This window comes from Pteropus vampyrus, unplaced genomic scaffold (genome assembly GCF_000151845.1).
Source record: "Pteropus vampyrus isolate Shadow unplaced genomic scaffold, Pvam_2.0 Scaffold343, whole genome shotgun sequence".
Classification (NCBI taxonomy): Eukaryota; Metazoa; Chordata; class Mammalia; order Chiroptera; family Pteropodidae; genus Pteropus; species Pteropus vampyrus.
Window position 1 is genome coordinate 570,432 of NW_011889124.1, and position 21,903 is coordinate 592,334.

The 21,903-nt window shown below is 62.0% G+C and overlaps 1 protein-coding gene across 1 annotated transcript in view; it reads left to right on the forward strand.

Annotated features, from left to right (window-relative positions):
* The first annotated feature begins 9,733 nt into the window (after positions 1–9,733).
* The window catches only part of INTS1 (integrator complex subunit 1), a 31,107-nt gene continuing 18,937 nt past the window's right edge, over positions 9,734–21,903 (forward strand). The window contains exons 1-15 of the mRNA XM_023522374.1: positions 9,734–10,071; positions 10,698–10,988; positions 13,530–13,726; positions 13,892–14,029; positions 14,360–14,519; positions 14,631–14,736; positions 14,848–15,034; positions 15,131–15,276; positions 15,360–15,501; positions 16,307–16,483; positions 17,094–17,202; positions 17,510–17,630; positions 18,110–18,187; positions 18,796–18,953; positions 19,671–19,768. Of these exons, the coding sequence (XP_023378142.1) occupies positions 10,014–10,071; positions 10,698–10,988; positions 13,530–13,726; positions 13,892–14,029; positions 14,360–14,519; positions 14,631–14,736; positions 14,848–15,034; positions 15,131–15,276; positions 15,360–15,501; positions 16,307–16,483; positions 17,094–17,202; positions 17,510–17,630; positions 18,110–18,187; positions 18,796–18,953; positions 19,671–19,768 (2,166 nt within the window). The 5' untranslated portion in view covers positions 9,734–10,013. The remainder of the gene's footprint in view (positions 10,072–10,697; positions 10,989–13,529; positions 13,727–13,891; positions 14,030–14,359; positions 14,520–14,630; positions 14,737–14,847; positions 15,035–15,130; positions 15,277–15,359; positions 15,502–16,306; positions 16,484–17,093; positions 17,203–17,509; positions 17,631–18,109; positions 18,188–18,795; positions 18,954–19,670; positions 19,769–21,903) is intronic.

Here is a 21,903-nt window from a genome sequence, read left to right on the forward strand (position 1 = left end):
GACAATTCTCCAGACATTACAAGCAGGTCACAAGGTCAAGTGTTTTTACCACAAGAGATGGACCAGACACGCGCGGGGGCACAGAGTTCCTTGCTTGGGACCAGGCCGCCCCACCTTCCAGGACAGGGTGCCTGGGGACCCCTCCTGAAGTGACCTTCTGTCTTTGGATTTCTCACTTTGACCAACAAATAGGTAAAGAGAACTATTTCCCCTCTGCAGGAAAGCCAACAATGTAACATGGTGACAAGTGGCTTTGATGCACAGCTTCCGTGCCCATGGCTCCAAGACACCAGGGCCTGGGCAGTCCCTTCTAAAGCCCCACAATGGTGGCCATGGAGAAGCCCAGAGTAGTGGCCTGGCCTCCGATCAGGGCCGGGCCCTGGGAGGGGGTGCAACCTCCCCCCCGTCACAGGTGGAAGTCGAAGCTGATGAGGTGACCCGTCCGGAGCTTCAAGGCCAGGCCCGTGTGGGCATTTGGATGGAGGCCGGGCCGCTTGCCGGTTTCTGGACCCATCTCAGGTTTAATGACCACCTCCACGAGGCCACACGTCTGACCGTGAGTACAGAGGAAGGGAAGCCCGCTCAGGCCCCCGGAGTGGCCACAGGCCTCCCATGGGCACGGCGTGACTGCCCAGGGGCGTCTGCCGGCACAGGCGCCTTCCCGGGTGCCTTGGGGAACAGACAGGAGACAGTGCCGAGGAGTTTGTGGGGCTTCCGCATGCACTTAGCACCGTGCTCGGGTTTCGGGGAGCAGCTGTGGCTTCTCGCCGCGGACAGCAGAGCCTGCCTGCTGCCAGCCTTGCTCGCTGACGCCCACTATGGGTTTGCTGCCAGCAAGCCGAGCAGCAGAGCAGCTCTGCATCCCACCTCTCCAGGAGGTTTTCAGAGTGATCTCCCCCAGGACTGGAGAGGCGGTCCCCTTTCTCCCGCCAACCCTGGCGGTCCTCAGGTGCAGCGCTCCCGCTGGCCCTTGGTGGCCCTGCATGATGTAGTTTCTCAGGGGTGCTCCGTTTCCCTAACTCCATGGCATTGTCCCGCACTAACTTTGGGCTGCGAAGAGGGTGCACTCACCTTTCTCAGCAGAACATCGAGAGGCAGAGTGGGGGGTGTGGATCACACTTGCGGTGTGACCTTTGCTGGGGGGGGCTCTTAATTTCAGCTCTCTGAGTTCGTTTCCTCAACTTTAAAATGGGCTGAACAGAATGAAGGCGGAGTCCTTAACAAACGATGCTGGGGCAACGTGATGACCATTTAGAAGAAGACGGAGTTGAGTCCAGTTTATCCACACCGGACACCAGTATAACACATGTCAAGGTACAGCAAAGATTGAACGTTCTTAAAAAGAAACCATCAAGTGACAAAAAAAAGTTCTGGAAATGGATAGCAGTGACGGTCGTACAACAATGTGAGTGTACCTGATGGCACTGGACACTTAAAAATGATTAAAATGGCAAATTTCATGTTATATATGTTTTACCACAAAAAATAAATGTTAAAAAAAAAGTAGTTGAAGAAACCATGAATGATTTTCTTTAAAACTTTGAGAGGGAAAAGGTTTTTCTCGTCATGATTAAAAATCCAGACACCATCAACAAAAAAATCTTAAGACAAAGGTCACCATAAGCCCAGTCTAGGAAAAAAATACCTGCGGCCCAGATCACAAAGGTCTATCCCCCCAACACGCCGAGAGCTCCTAGAAATACAAGGGGGAAAAACAAAAAGAAGCTAAGGCTATGAATGGCTGGTTCACAGAGGAGGCATTTAAAGGACAAACACCGGAAAAGGGTTCATCGTAAGAGAAAGGCACATTAAAGTGACCCTGCAGTTCTGTTTCTCGTCTGCAGAATCCGAAAATGGGAGAACATCCTGAGAGGGCAAGGCTTGGGGACAGGGCCCCCCCAGACACACACTGCTGGTCGCAAGCAGCTTCTGCCGTATTCACGCGTTGGGCCCTACTTGTCCCCGGCCCCAGCAATCCACTTCTAGAAACCTGTGCCGCGGACGCTCCTGTCCACGCGCGCGCGAGGCTGGGGTGCACGAGGCTTATCGCTGTGGCATCCGCTGTAATGAAAGCTCAGAACCACACAGGGTCCCCATTTAGAGCCCAGCTAGACGACCTTGAGACACCGCGGGGCGGTATCTGCGCAGCCGTAACGGGTGCAGCAGCCCCTGTGCACCGACACGGGGGACTTCCGTGTGCCGTAACTGACAAAGCAAGGTGCAGGACTGGGCGTCTGGTGGATTCGGGGTGCGGTGGGCTGGTAGAGAGGGCTGCCTCTGGCGGTGGGGCTGGGCGGTGGGAGCGGCGAGGTTTCCGTGGAAACCTCGTTTCCTCGTTTTGTTCTGACTGCTGGACTGTGTGTGTTACCTGTTCAGAACTATAAGGCCGAGTTAAAAATGAAATAAAATAGAGCGAGTCCCACGGGATGCTGCGAGGGCTCGGTTTCTACACGACCGTGAAGACCTTCGTGCGAACCTGGTCCCTTTTACTGTGGCTTTGTGGCAGAGGCGGCGTGGTTCTGCCGGGGTCAGCTGCTCTCTTCACCGGGAGTCCTATGACCCGTGGCGCCTTGGGACTGGGGTACGTGGACCTGCCCCAGCGCCCGGCTGTGCTGGGCTGGTTCTTGGGGAGGACACTGGGGCCACGCTGCCCTCCCTCCCTCCAGAGGGAGTGCCACCGTCAAGCGAACTAAGGTGGCCCTGGCTGAGGTCCAGGGAGAGGGAGGGACACTGAGGCTGCAGCTCACCAAAGGGGAGGGGAGAGGCAGGGACCAGCTCCAGCCCTGAGGGGCAGCTGGCCTCCCTGAGGAGCCCCCAGCAGTCATTGCCCCCAGGGGCCCCACAAACACCCCCAGGGGCCCTGACCCCAGAAAGGTGCAGGGTCGGGACGTGGGACGGCCAGACGTGGGGACGTCCTGCCTCAACCTCCCCCATGGGTAGGCAAGTACCGCTGCCTTGTAGCTGAGGGGGCCTGTGCGCCCCGCGTCCAGTTAGGGTGGCCTTCGCAGGGGAAACGATGATGCGTGCTGTCCCTTGTCGCACTGTCCGGGTCGGCCCCCTGAGGGTGAGGAGCGAGCCTGGGACAGAGAAGCACTTGCCAGCGGCTGTGGCCCTGCCCCGAGGCTGCAGCCAGGCCCCTGCAGGCTGGGTCTTCTGCCAGGAAGTGGCTGATGGCCACGGGGAGGTTTTGGGGGGACAGCGGGGAGCCTCTGTCTGCTCACCCCCATCTGGCTTCTGGGGTGAAGGAGGTGATCTGCTTAGCGTGGGAAGGAGCTGGTTATGAAGCCAACAGTCTTGAAAGAGCCTTTCAAACTAGCAGACGGAGAGGGCCTCACACTTCAAATCTCCGGGGGGCGCAGAGGCAGGAACAGAACCAGCTCCCAGACGCCCTCTGTTCCCTCTGCCCGTGACCAGCTGCGCAGCCCTGGGTAGGTCGGCGCCGTCCCTGGCCCCGTCTCCACGTCCCTTGGCTGGAAGTAGGGTTGGTCGAAGCTCTCAGGTGAAGGCTGTCACTGCTACCGCTGGGATCGTCACTGCATTCATGGACTTACTGTTAAGTAAGAAAGTAGATTTCCATTCACAATTTGACAGCAATCTGATGAAGATGCCTGGAAAAAAGTGCTTCTCCCTGGGTCACAGGACAGCAGCCTCCTCTGCAGAAAAACTCCCCAGGCAAAGCCCCCACTGCTCCAGTTGGTGTTCTGGGCCCATCGGCGGCCGCTGGAGAGGTGGTCTTTGGCAGCCGCTCCCACCTGATGCCACAGCCCTCGCTGCACAGCCGCCTGGCTCCGTTTCCAGGTGGAATGGCAAAGTCATAGCTCAAGGCCACCACGTCCCACTCAGTCTCTCATTCCTTTCTTTAAGGGCCCGTGGCCAAACCCCTGTGAACTAAGAAGGCGGTGGGCCAGGTGAGCATGGCCAGAGGCCACCCCCTGCACCTGGACGCTCACCAGGTGCCTCTGGCCAGGTGGCTGTGTTCCCTGCAAACAAACAGCCATCCCTGCCTGCGGGACCTAGAGGCTCTCTAGGGCTGTGGTTGTCACCCAACCCAGAATCTGCCCTCAAGAAATGCAAGTCACGCTGTGACAGCCACCTCCCTCCAGCCCCAAACGCAACAGTAGCTGCGAATTTTGAGCTGCTTTTGTGGGCTGGACGCGGGGTTAGGTACTCGGACTGCATTGGACGCCTCCGAGGCCCCCAGCAGGAGAGTGCTGTCACCTCCTGGTTAAGGAGGCCGAGGACTGAGACGACCGAGATGGCGTCCTGGAGACTTGTCTGCAGGTGAATCAGGCGAAAAGCCTGTGCACGCATAACCTCCCCAAACAGAAACAACCCACACGTCCACCAACTGGCGGGGGCGGGGCTCGCTACCGGATTATCTGTGGTCGGCAGGCCAGTAGCCAAGTCGCTGTGTCATGACTGTAGCTCGCTGTATTTTCCAGAGACGGCTGTGACAATATCTTCCCACCAAGAGGTGGATGTGCGCGGCCACCAACCCGGCCAGACCTTTGGACAGGCTTGGCCAACGGAGGGCAGGGGAAGTGACGGCGAGTGCCTCAGGCTCATCCGTGGAAGGGATCGGCTGCTTCCAACACCCGCGGTGCAGCCCCGAGCGTGAGCGCAGACCCCACAGGTGGCTCAGGCTACCCAAGCTTCTGCCGAGCTAAGGACAAATTCGGGGTTCCCGTGACCCCCACCTCGGGTTCAGTAATTCACTATAATGGAACAAACCACAGAACTCGGGGAAAGCATCACACTTAGAATGTAAGTCAGGCACCTCTGGATGGACCAGAGGCCATGGGACAAGGGGTAGAGGACGACGAGGGACCTGGGGACATGGGGACACTGGCGTCATGCCGCGCCCCCCGCTCCTCAGATCGCGGTCCCCGCCCAGGACGCTCTCTGACGCGTTCCTTCAAGAGTTTTCCCGCAAGCTTCAGAACTGGACCGATGAAAGCCGGGGCCATGGGTGATGAGCTCAGGCTCCAGCCCCCTCCCGAGGTCAGTGAGTTCCAACCCTCTCACGGTGGTTGGTTTCTCTGGTGGTGACGGCCTCATCGTGAGCCACCCGATTAGCATCTCAGGTGTGGGCGAGAGGGGCTCAGCACCAAAGGCCCCTGTCACCCTGTCACTGAGGGGATCCCCAGGGTTTCAGGAGCTCTGTGCCAGGAGCTGGGGCAGGGACCGATGGCACCTCCTCACTGTGTCCTGCTACACGGAGCTGCAGCTTCCGCCTGGCTCCGGCCCCCCACCTCCTGCCTTGGGAACCCAGTGCCACGCTGGGAAGGAGCCCAGGTCACACGCAAGAGGTTTCGCGGCCAGCACAGTGGTGGACAGGGAAGTCGCGGTGGCCCCAGCCCAGCCCCGCCATCGGCACCTGCGTGACCAACCCCCCCACCCCCGACAAGGACCGCCTGGCTGAGCCCACAAGCCCAGACTGCAAGAGGTGACAGCAAAGGGCCCCGTGAATGACATCCTTGTAGATGATGGAGACATGTCCGACGACTGGGCATCCGGTACCTGGAAATGAGACGCTCCGCTGCGCCGGCCTCCCCTCAGCCTGCCGCTGCCGCCCAGACCGACCCGACAGGCAAAGTGGTCCCCGCATAATTTCCGAGCCAAAAGTCAGGACCCAGACACGGCGTGAGCTGGTGGTGGCAACTCTTGGTAAAAAAATGCCAGTGGGGACCATGGCCATGACGCTGGGACCGCTGAGGTTTTTATCTTTTCCAAGACAAGTGCAGGAGGGTATTTTTCTAAATTCAGACGTAGTACTTGCCCTGCAGGAAGCTAGAACGAGCTCACGCGAGGAAACAGGACCCTCAGTAGCTCCGCCGCAAACAGTGCTGGGGACATTTTGATGGTGTGTGGGGACAGGGAGACAGGCGAGGTGAAGCGAGGACTGCCTTGGTCATTGTCCCCGTGCCCTCGCGCCGTCCCTGCCCGGGCCTGAGGACGGAGGAGGCAGTGCTGCCAAGGGGTGGGGATGGAGGTCCTCGTCACTCACGCCCAGGAAATTCGGGGCCTGGGAGGAGAAGCCCCCCCACCGGGCCTCTTTCCACTCCCGCCTGCCGTTGTGGTGCCGACTGGCCCTTGGCCTCTGCACTCCCGTGCACCGTAGCTGACGGTCACAGGTGCCCCTGTCACTGAAACAGAGAGAGTCTGTACCCCCGCTGGGCCCCAGCCATGCTGGGGACGTCTGGGATTTGGGTGAGGTGTGGCTGGGAGTGTGGAGTGGGGAGTGGCAGCCCCTACTCCGTAGTTCAGACGCCCCTTGCACGGGGTCTCAAACAGAGCTCCCCAGAGCCCCGGGGTCCCTCGGAGGTGGGCTGGGCCAGGGCCAGGGCCAGGCCCCAGTCCGGAGCCCCCAGCTTCTGCCTGCCTCGTCTTGGAAGCTGACACGAGCGACCCTTCAAAGGCCTGGAAACCACGGCCGGGGCCGCGATTCCTTCTTCCGCTTTTGCGCCCAGGAGCCCAGAGTGGGCCCTGCGCGACCTCCGGGGGGTGCAGCCCAGCCTGGGAGAGAGGCTGTCGGGGGCTGCCAGCCTGACCCTAACTGAGCAGAAGGGGAAACTGAGGCCCGGGGCGGGTGACCCAGCCAAAGGGGTGCAGTTGCCGATGGGACGGACCGTCTCCGGCGCCACAGGCGCTTTGCTCTGTGCCCCAGGCCCAGAGGGAGCCCCTCTTGGAGAGCTCCCCCATCCTGCCCTCCAGGCTCCACCCCCAAACGTTTGAGACCCCGAGGGCTCAGAGCCTGGGGGCGGGGCCAGACCGCAGAGCCCCACTAAGCAGTGTCCCCCGCCCGTGCTGGCTCCTGCCGCCCACGGGGACTCATTTCCTCGTGAACGGCAGGCCTATTTTCAGACAATTGCTGGAAAGCTCGTCCGCCCCCGGCCAGTGCTTCCGCAGGTCCAGCCCGGCCGCCAGGGCTGCCCAGCCGAGTCTCGGGTATCAGCCCAAGAAGGCTCCAGGCCTGGGCCGCGGGGCGCCAGCCCTCCCCGCGCGGTCCGAGAAGTCGGGGTGCCTTCCCTGGGCTGCGAGCCTCCCCGCAGCAGCAACTCCTGGCCAGGTCCCAGCGGTAACCCCGCACAGGACTGCTCGTCAGCGAGGAGATTCCAGAAACCTCCACCTGAGCATGGACGGGTCTCGGGGTCCCCCAGCCCAGGAAGGGGCATCTGAGTCCTCGTAACCGCTGACTCACGGCTTTGAAACTGTCACTGGCCAATGGGGCTTCCAGCACAGTGAAGCACTTTCTAAATTTAGGACACAAGGTAGTTGGGGGGTGACCGGCCCCCCAAGGCACCGTGGGGTCACTCCCTAGTCTCTCATCTCACACTGCTGCTTCCCCTGTCAGCGCTGGGAAGCACCAGGCCTGGACTGAGCCAGGGACACCCGACCTGGCAGGGGACCTGGACGCAGGTAGACACTGTCCAGGTCTGAGCCCAGCCCTGGGGCCCAGGCCACACATACTGGCCGCAGCTGCCTGGCCCAGAGGCAGACAGACCTGTGCACCTCGCCTGTCTCCCCTGGTGGGGGGGCGGGTAGTGCTGTGACAAGTCCTTGCTCGCTCTGTCCCCACCCCCACCCCCCGCCCCGCTGCTGCCCCAGTCTGCCCTCTGATGCAAGGACTCCCCCCAGTCCCCGTGGTGAGGGGCTTGTCACTGGGTCAGGGCCTGGTGGGTAAGCATTGTCGCTGTGGCTGTGAGATCAGGACCAGGGACTGTGGGGGTCGGAGGCCTGGGCCCGTCCTACCTGACGCTTCCCTCCAGGCTAAACCCAGCTCCTAAAAGTTTGGCTTCTGTGGACATTCCCTCATCCCGCCCACTTTTACTGCGCGGCATGTGTCCCCTGGACTCAGCAGGAGATAGGCCAACCAGGTGCTACTGGTGGCTCACAGTGGCTCACAGTGGCTCACGGTGGCTCACGGTGGCTTACGTCAGGCGAGGGGGGGGCATAAAGACAAACAGGTGAGTTCAGAATCCCAGGGTGACAGTGTTCTAAGGGGAGGTGTTAGCATGCCAGGCAGGTCCAGCGGGGGCTGGGGCTACGGTTATGGGGGCGGGGGGGAGCGGGGGGGGCACATTGAGCAAAGACCCAGTAGGGTGAGGGGCCTCAGGAGCGCTTGGGGATTCCTGACCAGGAACTGCACGAGTAGAGGCCATGATGCGAGCGAAAGGCGCGTTCCAGAGGTGGCGAGGCGGGACGGCGAGAGGGACAGTGGCCGGTCGCACAGGCCCGGCGTCCCCGGCATGGAGCTGCAGTGCCCACCGACCCTCAGCAGGGGCCTTATTTACAAAATGGGTCTCTGTAGATATAATTGAGGGTGGGCCCGAGTCCAGGGACAAGTGTCCGTGTAAGAGACAGAGGAGGAAACGCACGCAGAAGGAACCTGCCACGGGACGACGGAAGCGGTCGGAGGAGGGAGCACAGAGGGTCCCCTACGGTCTGCAGGGAGACCGCAACGCCTCATCTCAGACCTGCGAGGCTGCTGCTCAGGCCCCCGGTCTGTGGGGGGTGTCACAGCCACGCCAGGGAGCTCCCACGGGATGTCTGGAGACCTCTGCGTTGGTGTCCCCCACGAACTGCAGCTGATGAAGCCCCTCCCTGCCCTTCTTCCTCCTTGGGCCGGCTCCGCGCCCCCAGTGGACGGGCAGTCCTCCAAAGCTGCGCCTGAGATGGGCATCCCGGGGCGGCTACTACCCCAGGAGTCCATGAAAGAGAGAGCTGTCCACCTGACCCTGTGACCTCTGACCTCCGTACCCCGACCCAGCATCTTGGGCTTCTCCAGGCTTTGCTCCTCAAGACCGTCGCATGGGGACACGAATGGCCGTGACAGGCGCCAGCACAAAAGCAGCCGCTGTCTGCTGGGGAGACGCAGCCTGAGGGCTTCACGGAGGAGGGGACAGAGCTGGGAGGCTGGGCTGGGGCGGGGCGGGGGTGTCAGTGAGAAAGAACGGAGGAAGCGGGTGGAGGAGGGACGGACCCTCCTGACCTGTCTGGGCAGGGAGGATCCCGTGACAGTCCCCAGAGGGCAGGAGCGTCGTTTCTTTTTGAATGGAAACAATTCGCGCAGTTGTAACAGGGATGCAGAGGGATGGCTCGCGGCCGCCCTCCCCCAAACCACGGACGCTGGGGCGTATCTCTTTGCAGCCTTTGTCTACTTTTAGGTAGCTGCGGTCACTTCCTACACGCCGGTCCTTGGTTGCCAGTTGTGCTGTTCCATCACCGAAGGGTCGGTTCGGTCCTTTGGAAGCTTCAGAGAAGAGCGTTGTCGTGACGCCCTGTAGCTGCACTGACCAGTCCAGGTTGCTGGACACCTGGCCTTGACCGTAGCCAGCCAGCTGTCGCGGCCTGGCCAATGCATCCATGCTGACCATCCTTTGTGAGTCCTCGCAAGACCGCCGCTCGCTCCCCGTCCCCAGCCCTGCCCTTTGACCCATAAGTGGGAGAGTAAGACTCTGAAGATCCAGCACGTGTGGATTTGAACTCTGATGCCACCCTTCCTAAGCGTGTGTCCGCGGGCATGTCACTAAAGAATGTCAGCTCACCTGCAGAAACGGTGACAGCACCCACCTCTTCGGAAAAAGATCGGCAGCTGCGAGGCCACGCCGGCCTCCCGCCGCCAGAGGGCGCGGCGGGCAGTACGCAGGCGTCGCGGCCCCTCGCGCTTCCCGCCCGCCCTCCCCGCCGTGCTGTTTTGCTTCCGGGTGTTCCGGAAGTCGCGGCTCTGAAGTTGGCTTCGCTTCCGGGGCGGCCCTGGCGGCAGTGGGGCACCGGGTTCCGCGGGCCGCCTGTGAGGGATCCGCGGCGGTCCGCGAGACCGATCCTCCCGGCGGATCCGAGGCGGCGCTCACGTGGCCCCTGCAGACCCGCCCGCCCAGCGGGGCCCTTCGGCCCCGGACCCCGAGCGGCAGAGGAATGAATGAGTGAGCGGGCGCGTGGAGGACCGCCTCGGCGCGGGCCTTCTTCCGGCGACGCCTCCGCAGCCAGCAGCGGCGAGGGGAAGGGACAGAATGAACCGCGCCAAGCCCACCGCCGTGCGCAGGCCCAGCGCCGCGGCCAAGCCTTCAGGTGCGCGGCCCCTGCGGGCGGCGGGGCCTTAGTTACTCCGCGGCGAGCGGCGTCCGGGAATCGGGGTCGCCTGGCGCTTGGTTCTAGGCGGCCCTGCGAGTCCCTGGGAGAGTTGGGACAGCTGTGGCTTTCCCACATCGCTGCTTGTCTCGGTTTACACCGCATCCGAGGCAGCAGAAAAAAGCCCAGAAGCTCCTGGGCCAGGAGGCCCGTGGCAGCACAAACGGTGGCCGAAGGCAGGCTGGAGCCCAGCTGGCCTCGGACACAGCCCTCACCACTCGCCCGCTGCGTGGCCAGGGGGCGCCCCTTAAGCTCTCTGTGCCTCAGTCTCCTCACTTGTCCACTGGTCGTGGCGATGCCCGTCTCAACCTTGTTGGGGACTGAGCGAACCATCGTGTTTATGTTAGCGATGGCATGTTTTGCAGTCAGCTCGGCCTGACTGTCAGTGACTGACTGTCGGCGTCGTGGTTACTGACTCCTCCCAGCCCTGTCTCTGCTGTGGCCTTCCTGGGCGACTTGTTTCTTGCTGCCCGGACCCTTATTTAATCCCCTCTGGGATGGCAGGAGACTGGCTCCACCTCTGCCAGGTGCAAAGGCCCACATTTCTCCATCTCTCTTCACTGCAGGGCACCCTCCGCCAGGAGACTTCATCGCTCTGGGTTCAAAGGGCCAGGCCAATGACTCGAAAACAGCGTCCACCCTGCTGAAGCCTGCCCCGTCCGGCCTGCCTTCGGAGCGCAAGCGGGAGGCTGCAGCTGCTTTGGCGGGTGCCTCAGCCCTGACCGGCCTCACGAAACGCCCCAAACTCTCCTCCACACCCCCCCTGAGTGCCCTGGGGCGCCTGGCTGAGGCCGCAGTGGCAGAAAAACGCGCCATCTCTCCATCAATCAAGGAGCCGTCTGTGGTCCCAATCGAAGGTAAAGTCGGTCCCTGGACTCCCCAGAGCGCGCAGATTCTGTCGATCCGCGCAGATTCTCAGGCCACTGTCAGGCCTGGCGCCACAGGGGTAGTGCAGATTCTCGGACAAGGGAGACGGGGTCACCTGTGAGTGTTCCTCAAGGCACTTCTCGGACAGGGACCTCCACCCCGCTGTGCTTCTGAATTCTGGGACAGAGATGAAGGAAATAACCCAGGGCAGGCAGGGCACTGGATCTGGGGTCCACAAGTGCCACTGCCACGTAGCAGGGGTGCGCGTGGACACTGGGCACCTCCCCTCTCGAGCCCCAGTGGCCTCTCTGCGAGGTGGGGGTCTTCTCAGCAAGGCAAGCCAAGCGCATGGCAGCACTTCATCCTGGAACCGCGGTCCGGACTTGGTGGCTTTGCTTTCCAGTGTCTCTCCTTACTGGAGAGGAGCTGCTGTGAGCATCGGCGCACTGCCAGCAGCTGTCCTCTGGGAATGGGCTCGTGGCTCTGCTCGGTTGTCCGTCTGACGTGTTCTCCGGGCCCTTCTGTGACAGGCCCTGTTCTGAGCTCGGGGGATAAACATAACAGGCGGACCAGGTCCTGTTCACAGGGGCTGTGCGTTCTAGCGTTTCTCACTAGCTGGGATGAGGAGGCTCGCACTCCATCCTTTCTCCCCAGGCGCTAAGGACAAAGTTTTGCCGCCTTTTTTTTCCTTGCTGCAAAGGTGACACAACAACGTTACAGCAAAACGTCGAGCTCATCCCTAATCCTGTTGTTTACACAAGTCTTCTAGTTTCGCACTCATCTCAGCTGCCCGTTTTCCTGCCTCATCTTCCCACTGATCACTGCTGGAGGCTCCACGATGTCCCGTAGGTCAGATCCGTTAAATCTCAAGCTGATCGCAGACGTTGAGCGGTAGGCGCTTACGTGACAGCTTTGGGAAAGAGGGGGCTCATCGGGAAGTTGTAACGTGACATTGGGCCTTGGAGGATGGATGAGATTTCCACAGGCAGTCAGGGATGTTGGAGAAGAAAGCACTAAGCAGAGGCCTCCGTCCTGGAGATGGAAATGCGCTCAGGGAACAGGCTGGGCCTGGGCAGCACGCAGTGCGGGAACCAAGGCTGGTGGTTGGGGAAGGAGCTCTGTGTGTGTGTGTGTGTGTGTGTGTGTGTGTGTGTGTGTGTGGTTTTTTCAAGTATAGCTGACATGTAACGTTATATTAGCTTTTGGTGTACAACACAGTGGTGAGGTATTTACGTAACTCATGAGGTGGGAAGATGCTCGGTTTGACTTGGATGGCGTAGGGAGCCCTAGGGGCATGCAGAGTGGAGGACGGGGCTGGAGCTGTGCCTTGGGAGCTGAGTCAGGCTGCAGCTGTCTCCGACCTTGACCTTCAGGGGCCCTCACCTGGGCGGCTGGTGCTGGCGAAGACTGCAGGGCTGAGGTCCAGGCTCAGGCCACGACTCTCGGTTGTTGCCTGTGCTTCGCTTTCCTTTAGTGTCACCTCCCACGAGAGGTGATTTTGAACGTTAAAGTAAATGGTTATTAAAAACATTCTAAATGATAACGTACTTTACAAACGTTTTTGACAAAACAGAGAAAAAGCCCCATTCAGCTCTTTACCGTCGGGCGTTTGGAATGTGTTCAGGCAGGATCTTCCGTAGTCCCCCTGGCTGTCCTGCACATTCGTGTGTGTTCTGGGCACCTGGAAAGCATTCGGTGACTTGTCGAATCTCTGTCCTTGGTGCAGTCAGGTTGAAATCAGTAACAACACCTCCCTCCGTGCGTTCGGATATTGAGAAGTACTGTCTTAAAAAACATGAGTCAGGAGAAGATGTAACGAAAGTTAGAGAACATCCAGAGCTGGACAGTAACACGCGCCATGTAAAGGGCCCATGTGGCAGAGCCGGCGTGCTGCTGGGAGGGCCTTAGACGAGCCTGGGCCTACTGGTACCCGAGGAAGGTCAGCAGCTGCACAGCCAGCTGAAAACGCAGGCCGGCAAATGGACGGAACCCGAAGCAAGCGGAAGGAAGTCAGCCTAGAGGAGTGCAGGGGCGACAGCGCAGGACAGAGGCTGGGACCAGGGGGCCCTGTGCACAGACAGGGAAGCAGAAAGGCTCTGCAGTCTTGCTCTAGAAGGGAGGGGCGGCAGGTCAACAGCGTCGGGGACAGGTGACCAGACAAGTGCTACAGCTAAAGAGAAAGTGAGGCCGAGAATGGCACTGTGCGCGTTGATCTGAAAACGCAGAACAGATAGACGTGCCGTGGGCCCAGGTGACTCCGGCAAGCGAGGTCAGCACTCCGGGGGGCGCCGTGCTGGCACGCGGCTGTCGCTGTCTTGGTCGCCCGAGTCAGAGTCGTGAGTTCTGCCCCACTCCTGCCTCGGCTCGTCCTGCTGGCCTCCTCGGAGATGGCCGGCTGTGGCACAGCCCTGAGACCCTCACTTGCTCGGTTTCTGATGGTTGCCGCCGTGGTCCCGTGTCTCTGGGGGAGGACGGCGGAAGGCAGTGTCCGCTGGTGGCCGCCCACTCTGACGGGCCGCCTGCATGCACAGTTCTGCCGCCAGCGCTGCTGGATGAGATCGAGGCGGCCGAGTTGGAAGGCAACGATGACAGGATCGAGGGGGTGCTGTGTGGGGCCGTGAAGCAGCTGAAGGTCACCCGCGCCAAGCCGGACAGCACCCTGTACCTGAGCCTCATGTACCTGGCCAAAATCAAGCCCAACATCTTTGCCACGGAAGGTGTCATTGAGGTGAGGGCTGGGTGTCCCCGTCTTCTGTCCTGGGAAGTGGGTGTGGGGAGCGAGATGGGCCCTGGGCCTTTGTTACTTCCTCCCAGGTGGCCTCCCCCGGAAGCACACTGGCTCTGCCCGTGTGCAGGGTGCGCCTCTTCTGGTCACATGTGCCATCTCCGGCAGGCTTTATGCAGCCTCCTGCGGCGTGACGCCTCCATCAACTTCAAGGCCAAGGGCAACAGCCTGGTGTCCGTGCTGGCCTGTAACCTCCTCATGGCCGCGTACGAGGAGGACGAGAACTGGCCCGAGATCTTTGTTAAAGTAAGTCTGCCTCTGGGGGGTTGGGTGAGCTTGCCACTGGGCTGAAGGGGTAGCGTGCCATAAGAGGGGGGCCTGCTGGGCCCCAGGAGGACAGAGGAGCAGACGCTGCATTCTCTCAGAGGGCTGCTTGTGCCCTGTGTGTCCTGTCGCCTACACTGGCCACTGGGGAGGTCTTCTAGGGAGCCCCCTGGGCAGCAGGGAGAATCCGGACAGCACTTGTCCTGCCCTTTCTCACGGCCCGGCCGGGAAGCAGGCCCCAGGCCTCAAGTGGCCCAGGGCAGGCAGGAGTGAGCCGCCTGCAGGGCCGAGGTCAGCCTCTGTTTCGGGCAGGTATACATCGAAGACTCGCTGGGGGAGCGGATCTGGGTGGACAGCCCGCACTGCAAGACGTTTGTGGACAACATCCAGACAGCGTTCAACACCAGGATGCCCCCCAAGAGCATGCTCCTGCAGGGGGAGGCGGGACGCGGCGGGGGGGACCTCAGTGCTGGTGAGAGGCCGGGCGGCCGGGCTGGGGTCACCGCCCTGCACGGGGCCCGGCGCTGAGGAGCGGGTGCGTGGACGGGGAGGTGCAGGTGTCCACGAGGCCTCTGCTCTGCAGGGAGCAGCCCTCACCCCGCACTCGCCGAGGAGGAGGACAGCCAGACCGAGCTGCTGATTGCCGAGGAAAAGCTGAGCCCCGAGCAGGAAGGCCAGCTCATGCCCAGGTAGGCGCAACGCGAGTCCCCAGTGGGCGCGGGCCCCGGGCTGGGGGACAGGCGGGGGCCTGGAGGAGGGCCCGCCTGCCTCCTCTCGCCCTCCTCCCCCTTCTGGCCTAGGTATGAAGACCTCGCGGAGAGCGTGGAGGAGTACGTCCTGGACATGCTCCGGGACCAGCTCAACCGGCGCCAGCCCATCGACAACGTGTCGCGGAACCTGCTGCGGCTGCTCACCTCCACCTGCGGGTACAAGGAGGTGCGGCTGATGGCAGTGCAGAAGCTGGAGATGTGGCTGCAGAACCCCAAGGTGAGGGCTGCGCACGTTGGGGGTCAGCCTCCCGGGCCCTGCGGTGCCGTCTGTCCCTGGGCAGCAGGGTTGACGGCGTCATTCTGGCCTCTGCAGCTGACCAGGCCGGCCCAGGACCTGCTGATGTCCGTGTGCATGAACTGCAGCACGCACAGCACTGAGGACATGGACGTCATCTCCCACCTGATCAAAATCCGCCTCAAGCCCAAAGTCCTCCTCAACCACTACATGCTCTGCATCAGGTGCGGCCGCGCGGGGTGTGGAGGCGCGAGGGTGGCCGTGGGGGTGGCCCGGCCCGCGCCAGCGCCCCGTCTGCTTGGCCCAGGGAGCTGCTGAACGCACACAAGGACAACCTGGGCACCACCATCAAGTTCGTGATCTTCAATGAGCTTTCCAACGCCCGGAACCCGAACAACATGCAGATCCTGTACACGGTGCTGCAGCACAGCTCGGAGCTGGCGCCAAAGGTAGGGGTCCGCGCACCCGGCGGCCTCGCGGTCGTGTGGCCGGCACTCACCAGTGGCCCTGGGTGCACCTGTGTGCATCTGCGCTCGGGACTGGAGAGCGGCTCTTGGTTCGGGGGTCTGGCCTCAAGTCTGGGACTCCACACTGGACTTGGCTTGGAGGGGAGTGCATAGCCTCATGGGTATGGTGCTCAGCTATGTGGGAGAATGCTTTGGAAGGGGTGACAGGCTGTACCCCAGTGAGCTCAGAACACTTGAGTGTATTTTGAAGTTAGTTCCGGGGTGTGTCTGCAGGCATCTCTAACCTTTCTGGTGTTGGCCTTGGGGCCTGGCGATGAGTCCCTCGTGTCGTGTCCCTTGTGAAGACAGGCCAGGCTCTTAGACGGCTCGGCCGTGTGTGCAGCGTCGAGGCAGCCATGGTCCCGTCCTCGTGGTCGGTGCTGTGTTGTCCGTAGCCAGCTGTGGGAGGGTGGTGGTTCAGTTGTCCAGTTGGCGGTCTGGCTGTGACAGGGCCTGGTCTCCGTGTTCCTCCCAGCAGCCAGTGTCCGTTGATTAATCTGTTCCCCCGTTTAAGGAAGAGCAGGTCCCTACAGGCCAGGTGCATCAGAGGGCCCGGTCGTGCAGCAGGCTGGCGTGTCCGCCGTCTACAGGGGTCGGTCCGTGAGCCGAGCCGTGTGCTTGCGTGCTGGCATGCCCGGTCACTTCAGGAAAGCAGGCCACAGCCTTCTGCCGGAAGGGCTCTGGGAGGGCTCCCTGCAGGCCGAGCATGGACGGAGGTTGGTGCTGAGCTGTGGTCTCTCTCGCCCAGTTCCTGGCGATGGTGTTCCAGGACCTGCTGACCAGTAAGGACGACTACCTGCGGGCCTCGCGAGCCCTGCTCCGCGAGATCATCAAGCAGACCAAGCACGAGATCGACTTCCAGGCCTTCTGCCTCGGGCTCATGCAGGAGCGCAAGGAGCCCCAGTACCTGGACATGGAGTTCAAGGTGCGCGGCCCCGCCTTCAGCCCGCTCCGCTGCCTCTCCGTGCCACCTGAGTGCACTGGGCTAAGTGGCAGGCGCCCCACGGTGCAGCAGCCAGAATCCAAGGGCAGCGTGGGCCCCATCCCATGATGGGGCGAGGGAGGGGCTGGCCAGGTAACCCTAGAAAGTCAATAACCTGTGAGCTGGGTCCAGATGTGGGGACAGAGTGGTAGGCAGCAGAGCCAGTAGACCCAAGGGAACAGGGTGACACAGACTACTTGGAGGGCAGGCAGTGTCTCTGGGGAGGTTTTAGAGCGGAATGTTAAAAAGGAGAAATTGGGGCACATAGTGGAGGACCTCAACTGCCACTCAGGCAGGTCGACAGACAGCCCCCGTGGTGGCTTCTTGGGAGGGCGGGCTTTGTCCTACTGTTGGCTGAACCTCCTTCCTGTGGCCTGATCTGGCCTTGTGTCCAATAGACTCTTGGTCCCAAGACCTCCTCCTCCCTGGCACTCTCCTGCCATGGTGTCCCTGGGCATTCTGGGGCCCTGCGTCCTGTCCGGCTGCCTGTGTGCAGAGGCCTGGGTGGGGCCCCTCCAGGGTGCAGACGCCACTGTGCTGGCTGTGCTTGCAGGAGCGGTTCGTGGTGCACGTCACGGACGTGCTGGCCGTGTCCATGATGCTGGGCATCACAGCCCAGGTGAAGGAGGCCGGCATCGCCTGGGACAAAGGCGAGAAGAAGAGTAAGGATCTGGAGCAGGCTCGGTTCTGCTCGGGGGCCCAGGGCCAGAGACCGCAGGGCCCGGGCAGAGGGCGGGGGCAGGGCGGGCCCACAGCACAGCCCCCAGACTCTAAGGGAGCTGCCAGAAGCTGCCCCTTCTCGTGTCTGTTCCCCTCGGTCATCCGCAGGTAGCGCAGAGATGGCCTGTGCTGCGTGCCTTGTCACGCCCAGGCCTCCCGCCCTGTCCCTGGCCTTGAACTGGCCGAGAGGCACGTGTGTCGCCTGGAGCTGCTGTGCAGGCACGCAGTAACCTTGCTCGTCCCTTTCAGACCTCGAGGTGCTGCGGTCCTTCCAGAACCAGATTGCTGCGATCCAGCGGGACGCGGTCTGGTGGCTCCACACCGTCGTCCCCTCCATCAGCAAGCTTGCCCCCAAGGACTATGTGCACTGGTACGCGCTGGCGTCGTGCTGCTTACGTGGCTTTGCTGAAAGACGAGCAGCCACTCCCTGGGCCAACTGGTGGCGAGTGACAGGGCTCGCCACACAGGAGCCTACGACCCCAAATGTGGCCACTGGCTGATACCAGCCTCTTAGCAGTCAGAGGTGCTAGCGGGCAGCAGAAGTCATGTGTGCCGGCAACACGGGTCGTCCTGTGTGCTGTCCGAACCCCAGGCAGAGCCCTCCCGCCCGCTGGAGGTGCGGCCCGTCCCGTCTGGCCGGGCTCAGCACTTTGGAGACAGTGCCCGTTGTCTGCCAGCCCAGGTCCTGTTGGGGGTTGCTGGAGGCTCTCCAGGAGGTGCCGCGGGAAGTCGCTGACCTTAGGCAGTAGGAGGCAGTCACCGAGCCTTTGGGGACCGTGTCTGGGGGCTGACTGGTGGAGTGTGTCTCCTGGGCACCCGCACCCTGACGGCTCTCTCCGCCTCCCGCAGCCTCCACAAGGTGCTCTTCACAGAGCAGCCGGAGACCTACTACAAGTGGGACAACTGGCCGCCCGAGAGTGACCGCAAGTGAGCACACCTGCCGCCTCCGGCTCCTCAATTCGCGGGGCGGGGGCCGCTCCAGGGAGGACTGCTGGGGTTTGGGCCCGTGGGGGCTTACACTGTCCCTGTCCCACCTCCCGAACATTGTCTCTACAAAGTCGCCTTTGCTCCCAGAGATTCAGCCAGCGCCATGCCAGTGGGACCCCCAAACTCGACATCCCTGGTGACTCCCCAAGCTCAGTGCCCTCTCCTAGCTTTCAGATGTCTGCACAGGCCCCTTCCTCAGGCAGCATCGGGCTCTGCCTCCTGAGCCCAGGGTCACCCTGCCCCATTAGCCCCGCTTCGGATCCCTGCTGCCCAGTCCACCTGCCCATCTGAAACCTTTCTCCCGCCACAGTTCGGCGGCCTGGGGCTTTGTCGGGCCTGTCTGCTCCGCTCTCTCAGCCCTTCTGGGGGCTGGGCACCTTTGCATACTCCTCAAGACGGCTGGGCCTTGTCCCCAGAGGCATCAGAATAAGTGACTGCAGGAGAGGGTGGGTGGTAGCCCCTCCTCTGGCCTGTGGCACCTGGTGTAGGGAGTTACCTGCAGGCCTGGGGTGGCCCCACCGAACCCTGCTCTTCTGATTGGCCTACAGCTTCTTCCTCCGCCTCTGCTCCGAGGTGCCCATCCTAGAGGACACGCTGATGCGCATCCTGGTCATCGGGCTGTCCCGGGAGCTCCCGCTTGGCCCTGCGGACGCCATGGAACTTGCCGACCACCTGGTGAAGCGCGCTGCAGCCGTGCAGGCGGATGGTAAGGGGCTCCTGGGGCTCTGTCCGGGCCCCTATAGGTGACGGCCTCCCGCTGCGGGCTCCGCTCCCCCCTGCACGCCTGTGGAAGCCCTGTGGGCACCGGGCCGGCCTGCTGCTGCGCCTGCCTGGTCTCGAGTTGTGTGTGGCACTGTCCCGGCCCTTACGTGGTGGTTTCTGGAACCCGCCCTGGGACTTGGCATGCTCTCCAATGCAGGACGACAGCAGGTGCTTTGTCCACCTCGTCTTTGAGGGGCCGCTGCGCCATCTTGGCTAGAGCATCCCCGCTTTTAGCGCCCCTGTGCAGTCCTGCTGGCGTGGGCCGGGGTCCGACCCCTGGGCACGGGGCGAGGCCCTCCGGGACCCGGGCTGCTGTCTCCCAGCCACTGCCTGCCGCGCGGTGCTTCCGCTCCAGGCGCACCGTGCGTCCTCATGTCTGCTTTCCCCCGGGGCCCCGCGCTGCTCTTCCCGACTGTCCCGCTGGCTCTCCAGACCCGGTGAAAACACGCCTCGGGTTCCCCAGACTGGCTCAGTGGCGCTTCCACCTTCCTCCCCGGGGCACGCTGGTCGCCCTTCTACTCCCGTCTGGCACCCGAGCCGGTCTCACCTCACCACCCCGCAGCTTCCGGGGAGCAGCGCCCACTTCCTCACTCTGCCATCCCGTGGCCTGAATCCTGTGCCTTGGGGACCACTGAACAGGCTTCTGGACCTTGCGTTGCAGATGTGGAAGTGCTGCGGGTGGAGAGGGTCCAGCTGCTGGACGCCGTGCTGAACCTGTGCACCTACCACCACCCGGAGAACATCCAGCTGCCGCCCGGGTGAGGCGCGGGACTGGCCTGGGCGCCCGGGGTTCCCGCTGCGCTCCGGCTCGCCATCCACGGGCCACCCGCCCCGTCCACACGTCCACGAGGCTGACGCATCGACTGCCCCGCCCTGGCTCCCACAGCGCAGCTCCGGGTAGCCCGTCCACGGGCACCTGTGAGGCCACGAGCGCGGGGAGCGACAGGCCTGCTTTCCCGCCCCGTCCTCCCTGTGCGCTCTCGCGGATGCCGTTCCCCGTGTTCGTTACCGTGCGCGCTTCGTCGTTCGGACTACACCGAGCTGACGCTCTGTGTCCTTAATAGCTTTATTGAGATTCAGTGCACAGACGCTTCTGTCAGAGTGTGGGGTTCAGTGTGTTTTGGTGCATTCACAGGTTTGTGCAGCCATCACCACAAGCAAAGTTTAGAACATCCCCCTGAAGGACACCTGTCCCATTAGCTGTCACTCACATTCCCGCGTCCCCCCTGTCTGTCCCTAATTCACTCTCTGTCCCTATAGACGTGGCCGTTTTGGACATTTTATATAAATGGACTCATAAAACACATGGCCTCCATGTTTCCAAGGTGGTCACGTGCTGGCGGGTGCCAGTGCTTGTCCCTTTGTGGTGACTGACACCCTGCTGTGTTTGCCCGTGGGTGGGCATCGAGGCCGATTCCGCTGTGTGGTGTTGCGCGCTGCTGCTGGGGACGTTCGTGCGGGAGTCGGGACGCCTGTGCTCAGGCTTCCTGAAGGCTCACCTGGGAGTAGGGTCGCTGCGTCGCGTTCACGTTGGAGGAGCCGCCAGGCTGTCCTCAGTGGCTGTGCCACCACAGCCGGTGGCAGTGCCCGTGAGCCCCAGCCTCCCTGCGTCTGCCAGTGCTGCTGCCCCGTCTGACACGGCGCCACTCCAGCGGGGGTGACGTGCGTCCCATTGTGCTTTGTTTCCACCGCTCATCACTCGTGACGGCGAGCATCTTTTCACGTCTCGGTGGCCGTTTGTGTTGTCTTTGGAGAAACGTCCGTCTGAGGCCTCCGTCCAGTTCGAATGGGTGGTGTGAATGCTCGTGCACTGGGAGCCTGCGTGTGTGCTGCACCCCAGACCCTCAGCAGACGCGCTTCACTTCACTCTCGTGAAGATGCCCGAGGCACGAGTCTTAACTTTGGGGAAGGTCCGGTTCATCGGTTTCCCTTCGGCTTCTTGTGCCGCTGTGTCAGAGCTCAGAAACCACCGCCGAGCCCAGTGTCCCGCTGCTTCTCCCCTACGCTCTCTCCTAAGAGTTCTTTAGTTTCGTTCTTACGCTTAGGTCTTTGGTCCATTTCGAGTTACCTCCTGTCCGTGGAGTGAGGCCGGAGGCCAGACTCATGGGGACGTCCGGTTGTGCCCACACCGTTCCCTGTCTTTCTCCCATCGAGTTACGTTGGCGCCTGGTCAGAACCAGTTAACTACGCACGCAGTTTATTCGTGGGCCCTCGATTTCATTCCACCGAGCTGCGTGCTGCACAGGAATGTGACTTCTGACAAGGGCCGCTGTCCCTCGCCACTGCCCCTGGGCTTCGGTGTCCCACCTAAGACACCACGGCCTCATCCGAAGTCACGAAGGTGTACGTACGCCTGTTTTCTCGTGAATTTTCTAGTGCTGACTCTTCACGTCTAGGTTTGTTACCCATTTTGAGTTCATTCTTGGATGCGGTGTGAGGTACGAGTTCTGCTTCATTCCCCATCATGTGGATGTCCAGGTGTCCCAGCACATTTGTCGAAAAGCCTGTTCCTTCTTCCGCTGAAGGTCTGGCCCCCTTGCTGACCGTAGGTGAGAGGGTGTATTTCTGGGCTCTCAGTCTCGCTCCTTTGACCCATCGTCTGTCTCGGTGCCACCCCGTCCTCATCACTGTGCCTTCGTGCTGCGTTTGAATTGGCCAGGGTGAGCTCTCCAGCTCCGTTCTTCGCCAGGGCTGCCCTGGCTGTCTGTGTCCTGGCACCCCAGTGGGTGCGAGGGTCAGCTTGTCAGCGTCCACAAATAAGCCGCCTGGGAATCGGACGAGGACGGCGCTGACGGCGCACGTGGTTTGGGGCGTGTCGCCGGCTTCTTGGGGTTTTCGTCGGAGCAGTAAGCCTTGCTCTTCCTCTGCTGCCAACCTTCTTTCTCGCGGCTGTC